An 11,123-nucleotide genomic window follows, 5' to 3' on the forward strand; every position below is an offset into this window, starting at 1 on the left:
AGCTGGACTTTAAACTTCCACACCTCTCATGTAGCCATTTCCCTCACCAGCAGCAGGAATGCAGGCAGGCGGCCGTTAGGCTCAGAGGGTAACATGGCAAGGTGCTCTTGGACAATATTGTTTCTTCTCCCTGCCCTTTTCCTTCAGGCAGAGCAGACAGGTATGGCCTTTGTTTTGTTGCAGCTTTAATTCTGATTTGTGCTCCTGCTCCTCTAAAAGCCCCAGTAATTTTTTACCTTGTCTCGTGTTTACTTTGTAGCACAGGGTGACATCACTGAAAACCATCTGTTCCTTATTTTCCTTACATTTCTCCTGTTAATTTCATATAGCTAAGTAAAAACTGCATGAAGTTACTGAGGCAATGTAATGTTGAAGTGCCATCATTTACACCGGGGTAATATTTCACCTTTTCTTATCATTCTTAATGAGTGCCCCAGATATTAAAGAGAATTTTGTTTTATATTTCTAGTTGTTGCTGAAATAAAGAGTCCTATGAAAGATGCATGCTTGTTATAGCTTGAAGAAATGTATGTTTCTGCACTAATCCTTCACGGTTTGTCAAAAATAAGGAGGAGCTGGGCAAGGAAGAAAAAGAGGGTGACTGCTTCAGAAGGTCAAAACACCCCTGGCAGCAGCCGATGCGCGCTGCCAGTTATGCTGGATGCATTGGAACCACTTCATGGCAGAAATGTGCACTGGGGTGCCAGATAACACTTTAAAATGCAAAACACAGTCATGAAGCTTTTTCATTTTTCTTTTTTCATATCACATGCAAGCCTGTTGCTTATTGGATACCCTTCAAAAGCATAACTAAGCATTTGCATGCAGTTTCAGAAGAATTTCATTATTGCTGTCACTTTTTCCAGTTCTAATATTATTATTTCAACCTTTGTGCCTAGCAGTGCTGGGCCCCCAAACGCTGTATAAAACAAACAACAAAAAAAATCCCCAAACCCCAAACAACAGTCCCTGGCCCAACGTGTTTACTTTCCAAGCGCAGGCGAACCGACGAACATGTGCTGACACACACAGCCACGTGCTGCTTCATGACAAAGGCAACAGGCTCCAGCACAGCACAGCTACCCAGCTGGCAGGCAGTTCTTGTTGCAGGCATCATTGCAAAGAGTAGTCTTCAGATCTGATAGCTTCATGGTTTTGATCTCTCCTCCTCTTTACTCAAATCAAAAAGATGATGGTGTCTTCCACATAAAGAACAGTATATGATATAGCCCTCAACTTTGAGGGGTAGCTTTTATTTATTCTCCTTAAGAAACATTTGTTTGAGAACTCAGCCATGTTACAGCTTTGCTTCTCAGCAAAAACAACCCCGTGACCTAAGACTGAAAGGCATCAGTTTGGATCCATCATCATAAATTAATACAAATCATTTTCACTTCTGATGAGTCTGAAAGCCCTGTGCAGTCTTAGGAAATAGCTTCTGCCTTTATGATACTGCTTTTTCCCTTTCCCTGGCCATGCCACAGCAATGCTGCTCTGTGTGTCTCGTGCAGGAAGAAAATGCATCGGGAAGGGCTGCAGATTGTCCCTGCTTGACAGCAAGTCAGGCACTTCCCAAAAGTAAAAGGTCACCACTCCTCAGTTGAGTTTGGGCTGAGGAAGCAGGGCTCTTTCAGTATGTAAGTTTAATGTGGCTGAAACCCCGAATCAGCCAAAGGGGTTTCTCCCTAGAACGAGGATGTAAAAGTATATAAGGAAATGAATTTAAGTACTTATGGTAGAGTTTTGTCATACAACGTTCCAGTGTTTATATCAGCTAACGACGCAAACAACATTATCAAGAGACAGAGGCGTGCCAGTTCCCTACTTTTGGAGGAGGTCCTCCAAGGCAGCTTGGAAAGGGAATGCCTTGAAGAGAGATGTACGCATGAAGAAGCGAGAGAAGTATTTGAAAATGATGAAATGCTCGTAAGTACTTTGTTTTCCTGCATACATAATAAAAATTACTGCCTTGGTCCTTTACTATCAAATACAGCTCCACAGCCTGCTTCATTTGTTTGAGTTTCTCTCCATGGGAAATCTTTGCACTTTCCACCTCAGCAGGTAGAAAGCAGGTGTCTTCAGCCATCAGAATGGAAATGCAGAGGTCAGATCTGACACTTTTAAAGTCCCTGCCTGAAAGTGACGTGTCCTGTAGCCTGTGTTGTGAAAGTGTATGGCTCTTGTCCCTTCCTGACCACACAAGAAATACAGCTTCAGCATCCCCTAGGGACCAGGAGGGTGGAGGGGATGTTAGGACGGAGGGAAGCAATGCACCAGCAGGTAGTGGGACCTATAGGAAGAGGCTCACTTAGCTGGTGGCTGCAGATGCCCTCATGGAAGAAGCCCTGCTGCCACGTCCAGCTGGATGCTGTGCTCTTTAATAAGTATCTGGCCGGAGACCGTGCTTGCAGGGAAAGCAGCAGCAACAGCCATAGGGCTGCCCGTGGGTGGTCCTGGTGCTTTGGGGACAGTGGGGAGAGGTGTCCCCACATGGAAAGCAGCGGCAGAGCTGGCTGACAAATGCAGGGAAAAGCGAGGCACATGGTGCTGGTGACCTGCAGCTCTGCTCTGTGCTGACCCAGCTGCCTCCAGCAGCATCTGCTGTGGGCCAAGTGGGATGGGATGGGACAGGATGGGGTTGCTTCCCAGGCCACTGCCTGCTGAGGAGACAATGGCCAGGCATTTCTTTTCCGGGAAGCCCTACTGCTAAAGGATCAGCTGTTCCTCTCTGGGGATCTAAAGTGTTTGTTTTCCTTTATAGCTTCTTAAGAAACTGTAAAGGAATTGTAAAGGAATGAAGCTGGTTTAATTAACAATATATAGCTGTGGGCTGGCTTCAGGGGCGATGGGTTGGCTGGTGTGGATAATGTGCAGCTGTGGCTGGTTCCTGCTAAGTAGTTAAATAGCTCTAAGGGGTATATGGAAGAGGAGCCCTGGATGAAAAGAGACCTGGAAGTGGCAGAGAGAGGAGAGTGCCCTGGAGGTAGGAGAGACAAGGAGAAGGATGCAGCAGAAGCAAGAAGCAGGGTGGACTGGCCTGAAGTGTATGAAGGAAACAGCACACACAGTAGATGAACTGTTGAAACCTTGTGGGGGATTGGTGGCTGTGCTGGGGCAAGGCGTGGGGACTACTTATTGAAGTTAACCTGGTATGGGATGGTAAAAGCCTTGTTGCAGCTGCCTGGTTTTGAGAGTGCTGCAACAAGAAACAATAAAATAAGCAGGATGCAAACGCTCTCCCATCTCAGTCAAATTTTGCTGGCAGGGCAGAACTTGCAGATGGGCAACTGTGCAAATGCTACGCCATAGTATATATTCTCTCATATTTTGTTTTATCAAAATATTCATGGAAGGTGATACTATCTGAAAGTTAAAGTCTGATTTCCCTTTTTTCTTTTTCTTTGTTTTTCCAGAAAATGTTTTGGGATGCCTACTACGGTAAGCTGGCCTCTTGATTTCTCTCCTTCATAGCACTGTCATGTTATGAACATCATGATACAGTCTAGTGCTGAATTTCTGAGAGTTTTTAGTAGTTTACAAGGAACAGCCAGTCACTATTAGTCATGTCTATAGTAAAGCAGGAGAAAGTCTTGATGTGAAAGCATTAAAAAAATTAATAAATAGAAAAAAAATGTGTAAGACTGCAAAGGGAATGAAAGTTGAAGGTGAGACGTTATCATAGTAAATAGGCTATTTCTTCTCCTGAACTTAAGGCTGTTCTGGCACAACCTGGGGCCTGAGAAAGCCTGCTTTGCTGATACAATAGAGCAACACAGCTATACCAGTAAAACCTCCCAAATACAAACCTACCACCTCAATGTGAGTGAGAAAAATGGGTGTTAAAAGCTACTGGGCTGTCTGCAAACTCTAGATGCTGGCAGTCGTCATCCCTTGGCAGCTGTCAAGGCAAGAAACAAATCTGTAAAAGCTGAGAGGCTGATGTAACTAGATGCCTCCGGAACAAGGAGCCTGGGGAAACAGCTTATGGTGACTATGCCCTATTCCCTCCATTTTTCTGCATACCTCATCCTAAGTTTTTCTCTTGCTTTCAACTTTTATTAATGTCTAATCTTTGTTTTAGATAGTGAGTATGAAGGTGGCAAAACCAGTGGTTAGTATTAATTTTCTGCAGGGGCCACTAAAACGCTGAGTCCAGGGAACCATTACATAGGAGAATCCCATCAGTCATATAAATGTTACGAGGAATGACGCTAAATATCTGGCCTTTCATTACTTCTGTGAGGGTGGGATTAACTTCTCCTAATTTCAGTCACAGTTTGTACTAAGCATGTCGTGCAGGCTTCCTCTCTAGTCTATGAAGAGAGAAGGGCAACCAGTGGAGAATGGTCCATCCAAACAAGCTTAGCCATAGTTAGGATGCGTCACTGGCTTTGGCCTCAGGGGTGGCTTCCTTGCTGTATTTAAATGCCATTGTGTCCTGTCTTCTTCCTACAGAACAGCAGCATGTTTCCTTCTCTGTGATGTCTTTTCTAACATTTTGAAGAGCATTGCTGTGCATTTCCATGGCTTCTTTCCTCCTCACTAAACAAACAAAACCAATTTTTCTATCCTGTCTTCCAAAAATCTCATTGCCTGGACATCTGGTATCCATGTTGCTGTTGTCCCGTAGCCCAAGGTAGGCAAATCTGTGTAGTAAGGGAGGCCTGGGGAGAAGGGCTGAGCACCCACCCAGCTGCTGGCTCATCCTTTGGCTCTGTTTGTACTGCTCCACCTTGGTCTCGTCAAGCTAAAGCTGACATAGCAGCATCTTGCTGTAGTGTGGATGTATGCTGTCAGGGCACTTGGCCTGAAGTCACACTTGTCCCTGACACTCTCTTACTAACAGTATAAACTTAGCTGTTGAGAATTTCTCTTTAAACAGTTTTGCAAGCAGCTTTGTGCATGCCTCATAGCAGTCTGTTTTCTGAGCTCACTTAATGCCTGAGGCATTTCTGTTCTATGATGTTCACTGATTCCCCATTAGGTCCCTTATCCTATAATACAATTAGATTTAATTGGTTTGGATTATTCATGAAAAATACATGGTGGTTGTTACTTACCACCTTCTTATTTTGCTGGATGCTTACAAACAGTTTGTTTAATCTTTCCAGTAACTTTTATATTATATATTTTATAATTATTAATATATTATATAAATCAATAACATTATATAAATTAATGAAATACGTAAATCAGCATGATTTATGTATAATTCCTTGAATCTTCTCTTTCCTACTTTAATAAAGCTAGGGGCTAGGTTTACTTTTTTCCCCAGTCTTGCAGAACCTCACCAGACCCCAGACATTTTCTGAGACTTCCCTACCTATATTTGAGTATGAATTTCAGAGGCTTGAGACCATCTAACTTGCTCCAGGTTGTAAGTGTAGCCCTTCCCTAGCTCCAACTACTCACTGCTGCTGCTGGATGTCTTTGCCCCTCAACTCTGCCTGCTCAGCTGTGCTGATGACACACACACACACCCCCACCAAGCCCACCCAAAAACCCTCCCAGGAGAGCAAAAGTGTGCCAGGGTACGCTGGTGGCATCTGACTGCAGGTGGGCTGAAGGTGGTAACTACTTTAAGCCAGCATTTTAGTACAGCTAACACTCAAAAACAGATGTGCCCATCTGAGCAGATGGTGGTTTGTGGTTTTTTCCAAGTAGTAGGCAGAGTTTTCACCTTTCCATCCCCGATATCCATTATGGCAACCTGCAGACTGAAGTTAACCTCTCCAATGAAGTTTTAAATTTTAAAAAGGTTGGAGAGCATGTCCCAGGTTAGGTTTTTCTGGTTTGCTCACTGATTGATCAGGTCTACGATAAGCAGTTATTTGGAGAATGTTTTCAAACTCTTTTGGAGTCTTTCCACTGGGTAGCTTGAAGGGAAGCTGGCAGCTCTGCATGGTGCTTCACCCATAGTGAGGACATCCTCTGGTTTGCTGGAAAGACTAAGCTTGCTAGTGTCTGAGCAGCTGTACAATAACTGTATAAATGTGTAAAAGCCAGATTTCCTCCTATTTTGATGTTGCTTGCTGTATAATTTTGACATCAGCTTTTTTACCCAGTGCATATCAACCTAACACGGGAGACCTAAAACACACGTCTCGCATGACATTTGTAACAAGCGCATGGACTGTAACTCTGCTTTTCCCTGAAGCACAGCATCTGTCCTCCAGAAGCAGGCTCTGCCTCTGGGCACCTCCCAGCCTCTGCCAGGGGCTGCGGGAGCACCTCTGGAACTGGAGACTCAGGCTAGAATCCCTCCCAAGGAGCGGCTCAGTGAGACACAGCCCGTTTCCTTCCAAACTGCTTTTCACTACATGCTGGGAAGGGGGCTGCATAATTTGGGTCAGCAGTGGTGGTGACTTGTCCCTCTCCTGTGGCATTTCTCCAGGTGGCAGGAGGTGCTCATCCAGCCCCTGCCAGCACAACAGTGTGTGTGAGGACAGCATTCGTGGCTACACCTGCACCTGTGCCGAGGGCTATGAGGGAGAGAACTGTGCTTTCGGTAAGGCATTGCTCTACCTTCTAAGCCCTGTCTCCCGCTGTCGTAGGCGGTCCCCAGGGAACGACACACAGCTCTCCCATTACGGCCAGTTATCATATTTTAGGTTAAAACACAGCTCTTGGCAGAGCAGGGGTGATGTGTGCTGCCTGTCTATTGAAATATTATGGCATCCCAAGGTTACGCAGGCTGCCTCTTCTCCCTGAGCTTCCCTCCTCTGGGGACGCAGCAAAAGAGCCGAAGCTAGTCCCCATCACGGGTGGGCTCCAAAGGCAGCCCTGCCACTGCCACCTGCATTCTCCAGTTGCTTGTCCTGCTGTGGTCCCAGGTGGCACATGGCCTGAAGAACCAGGGCTGCAGTGCCAGGGTGGCTTCCCACACACACCTGTGAGACAGTCCCTCAGGACAGAGGGACTCCAGGAAAAAAAACCCCACTTCTCAGTATAAAAGGCATAAAACAAAATGGATGCTTTCTGGCACTTAAACCACCCTGGGCCAGATACTACATTTTTATATCTGCCCAGGTTCTACTTTCCAGCCCTTACCGCAGCAATTTTTGCTGGCTCAGAAGTCCCCTTGGGTGGGAGATGCCCTGGCTGCCACAGGGCAGGGTCATTTGCTGTATAAGGGGGGGTGACTGTGACCAGCTTCTTGGGGAGTACAGAAGATGATACAGCTCGGACCAGTGCTGGGAACTGGATCTGCTCAGCCTCAGCCATAGAGAGCCACGTTATGTGAGGTTTTTTGCTACTTCTCCACCTGTGAGCTAGATCCACCATCAAATGGCTGTTCCTCTTGTTGCTTTGCGTTTGCCTAAGTGTGTGTTCAGCTATGGAAAGTTGACCAAGCATGTTTCAAAGGTGATTAATAGCCTGTTTCTTTTTTTTATCTTTGGCAGCTGTTAATTTTAAGTTTCTTAGCACAAGTATGAGAATTAACAGCTATGCATTTGTTTTTGCTGAAAAATGGGAAGCTTTAGCCACCCTCTTCCTCAAGCAATACCTGCCGTCTTAACATGTGCAGCAGTTTCCCCTGCTGCAGATAGGCAGTGTTTAAGGGAGCAGGAAGAAAACCCATGGCATCCTTCCACATGTTTGCATGGAAGGTCTAGTTTGACCCATGGCTAATGCTCCCCAAAACCTAGAGGTGCAGACAGTCTGATGCAGGGATGTGCTGGGTGAGCACGGTTTGTAACGAGACTGTAGATGATGCAAAAACTCAGCTGTCTCCAATTTCTGCTTAACAAGAGGAGAAACAATGTGGGGGGGGGGGAACGCCACCAAGCCAGAGTCCCTACCCACCTCCACACAAAGCAAGTGAAAATCAAGTGCTTAGTAAAGAGGAGAGAAGCCACGCAGGAGTACTCCAGCTGAACTCCAGTCCCCAGTGCTTTTCCTCCACTTGTTCTGTTTAGCTAAAAACGAATGTCATCACCACCCAAAGGAAGGATGTCACCACTTCTGCTACCCGGGAAGCAATTCCTACCGTTGTTCCTGTGCTGATGGCTATGAGCTTGGGAAGGATAAAAAACAGTGCATCGCATTAGGTAGGTGTGAGCATGGAGGTACAGGGGGCACATGCTCAGTGCTGGGGTGGGTAGGCCACTGTCTGATAACCAGATGCGATCAGCTTGCTTTGAGCCTTAAGTGATGAGGTTACTGACCTTCCACACAGGGCAGAAAGAGGAGGCAGCTAGGGGCCACCACCCAAGAAACCAAAGCCGTAGTGAAAGAAGTGATATTTGATCTGAACACTTAAACACAGGTCTGCAGAGAGGACTGCTCACAGGATCACTCATGAGCCAGGTTTACCACTCCTACGCTTGGTAAAGAGTAACTCTGCTGAAGACCTGTCTGTTTGGGAATGAGGTTCAGTTGATTCCCATCAGGCACCTGATGGCCTGATAAATGAAGGGCAATGTTTGCTGCCATATTCATTAGTTTGAAGCAATAGCCGCCTTCAGTATTTCAATCTCACACCAGGTATCTCATTCAATCCCATCCCTTTATAAACCAGGTCTACCAAAAATGCAGTTGTACACTTAGACCCTTGCAGACCCTTGAGCAAGTAGGGCAGCCCAATAGGAGTTCAGCTGTAAACCCACACCTTGGTGACGAAGGCTTGATGTCCACACTCCGTGCACGTTTCAGGTGGGCTTTACTTCAGACTAGGTCTAGTTTGGTCCTGTGGACTAAGCACCCACTAGCTATGAGAGTACATCATGTGCGCTCCTGAAGGGTATGTTCTGTTTTAGCTTTACCTGAACACAATCCAGTTTGTGTGACCCAAGACCATCCCACAAGGTAAACAGAAAGCATGATAAATGCAGATAACTAGGAGAATCCACTTGAAAAGTATGCATGCTGTCTGAACCAGAACAGAAAGGCATACATGTCCCTAGAGTAACATCTTCACAAGGAAAACCCAGGATTTACCTTGTTCACATTGGGCCACAGCTGTCAGGTATTTGGCACAATTCAGATACAGGATACAAAGATGAGGAAGCAAACTGTGCTGGTGGTTGGCTGGAGAGGAAGCTTAGTTTCATTAGTGACAGACACAGTGAAATCTGGTAATTGCAAGTCTCATGCAATGACCCAAAACATTCAGCACAATCACCAAGCTATCAGACTACAGATGTCAAATAAATTATTCCCATTTTCCCCAGCTGAGAAATTGTCCTTGTTCTTCATGCAAAATTGAAACCCTGAAGTGAAGGTAGAAGCAATAAGGTATTTGCAGGTATTAGCTGTTTTGTAACAATACAGCATGAGGTTTTGATTATTTTTTTCCTTTTTTAATTCATTTGCTAGATCAATGTGCATGTGGCAGACTTCAAGACAGTGATAATCTGATAAGTAAAACCAGGAAGAAACATGATGAGCGATTTCCTTGGCAGGTATTTCTGGCAATTCATGAAACCCATCGCTCAACCGCGTACAGACAGTGCTACCCATTGTTTTTTTGCATTTCCTTAGGTCCTCCTGCTAAATTCTGAAGGGAAGGGCTTCTGTGGAGGAGTGCTGCTAAAAAGTAACTTTGTATTGACTACGGCAGAGTGTGCCCTTCTGCACAGCCATTTTGAAATCAGGGTTGGTGCTGGTAGGTGATCAAACACATTTTCTCTTGATGCAGCACATCTTGGTATTGACAAGGTAATTTTTTTAAAAAAAGCTTACTGAAATTTTTGCTGCATAAAAACAGTTAAAGGAAGCAAATCCACTGTAGTCTCATTTCAGCACCTAAGTATCTTGAGCTAGATCTGCAGCTGCCCCATACTTCCCTACAAGCCAAGCAGAGAGACAACTGACTCTCAAACAACTCAGAACTCGGCACCTAGGAATAAGCTAAACCAGGTGGACTTAGAGGTGGCTTTTGTTTCATGCCAAAATTCACTACTTTTGTTGGGTATTTGTCCTTCCCACTTAAACTATGCATGCTTCTACCCAGCATGGAACAGCTGTCAGCGTAACATTCCCAGTTTACCTTTACTGCAGCAGTTTTGAGAAATGGTGCTTTTAGTTTCTCTCATGCATGTACTTCTCAGCATGATTAGACAGGTGTCGGTTTGCATGCAGTTTTCAGGTCTCTGATAAATTAGTGCTAAAAGCAGTGAAATATCATTGTTTCACAGGGTCTAAAGGAACAAGTGGAATTGAGAAGATAATGCAAGTTAGCGAGAAACACATACACATCCGGTATGATGAAGACACTGGTGAGAACAACATTGCGCTACTACAACTCCAAGAACATGTGGAGTGCAACAACCACCAGCTTCCCGTATGCGCTCCTGAAAGAGACTTTGCAGAACATGTTTTAATTCCAGAGCTGGCTGGTACAGTCAGTGGCTGGAGAATGGAAGGTGATGAACTCCAAGGTGATGAGTTGCAGGTTTCATACCTTCCTGCAGAGGACTGCAAACAAATCCTCAACATAAGCCTCACAAACAGGCAATTTTGTGGACACCTTCAGGAGGCCACAGACAAGCAACTGGCCGGAGGAAGCTTTTTAGCTACTGAGTATAAGGGCACTTGGTTTCTGACTGGGATATTGGGGTCCTGGCCACTAGAAGACACGGACCAGGAAACATTTCTCTTCACCAACACCGCGAGGTATATGATATGGTTTAAACAAAAAATGAAGTAAAACACAAACACAACCAACCCTCCAGCACCAATCTCTACCAATCACTGCAAGGGAACATTTGGATGCAGTCAGTACACCCATCTGAGACTCTGTGATGATTTGCAGCAATGGAAGTAGCAATGATATGTATATAACTCCCATTTGTACAGAAAAGCCCATCTGTCTTTCCTTCTGCTGACACATGATACTGTGAAACATCATCATGTGGTAAACCTAGTTATTTTACTAAAAACTGGCTGAACTTAAGTTTCCTAGAACTATTAATCCTAAAATTCAGAAAGCACTGATGTCTTCCCTGCAATTTAAATATTGGGAGAAGGAAATTAGGGTTTTTAATTCTTGTTACCTTGAGGTTTCATTCAGCAAATTCATATTATTTCAGCATCCCAACAAGGAAAACTTCTGAACACCAGGGGAACCTCCAAGCCTTTAAATCAATGCTCTCATCACACTAAAAAAAATGCTTCTGTTC

The 11,123-nt window shown here is 45.0% G+C and overlaps 1 protein-coding gene across 2 annotated transcripts; it reads left to right on the forward strand.

Annotated features, from left to right (window-relative positions):
• Positions 1-10,895, forward strand: PROZ (protein Z, vitamin K dependent plasma glycoprotein). Of its 2 annotated transcripts, none has more exons than XM_056328277.1 (8): positions 1-160; positions 1,775-1,926; positions 3,414-3,438; positions 6,395-6,508; positions 7,920-8,051; positions 9,319-9,404; positions 9,484-9,607; positions 10,140-10,895. In XM_056328277.1, the coding sequence occupies exons 1-8, from the start codon at positions 94-96 to the stop codon at positions 10,649-10,651; spliced, it is 1,212 nt and encodes a 403-aa protein (XP_056184252.1). In that variant the 5' UTR covers positions 1-93; the 3' UTR covers positions 10,652-10,895. The 2 variants fall into 2 exon arrangements, with proteins under 2 accessions (XP_056184252.1, XP_056184251.1); XM_056328276.1 differs by having other exon boundaries at positions 4-160; positions 1,763-1,926.
• The last annotated feature ends 228 nt before the right edge of the window (positions 10,896-11,123 follow it).

This window comes from Falco biarmicus, chromosome 2 (genome assembly GCF_023638135.1).
Source record: "Falco biarmicus isolate bFalBia1 chromosome 2, bFalBia1.pri, whole genome shotgun sequence".
NCBI lineage: Eukaryota > Metazoa > Chordata > Aves > Falconiformes > Falconidae > Falco > Falco biarmicus.

Bases quoted from the DNA above. Each gene is read 5' to 3' on its own strand.
- PROZ (XM_056328276.1), top strand. From the start codon at position 94: ATGGCAAGGTGCTCTTGGACAATATTGTTTCTTCTCCCTGCCCTTTTC. The intron at 3,439-6,394 runs GTAAGCTGGCCT...GCATTTCTCCAG, and splicing joins GTTTTGGGATGCCTACTACG to GTGGCAGGAGGTGCTCATCC. The intron at 9,608-10,139 runs GTAGGTGATCAA...ATTGTTTCACAG, and splicing joins TGAAATCAGGGTTGGTGCTG to GGTCTAAAGGAACAAGTGGA.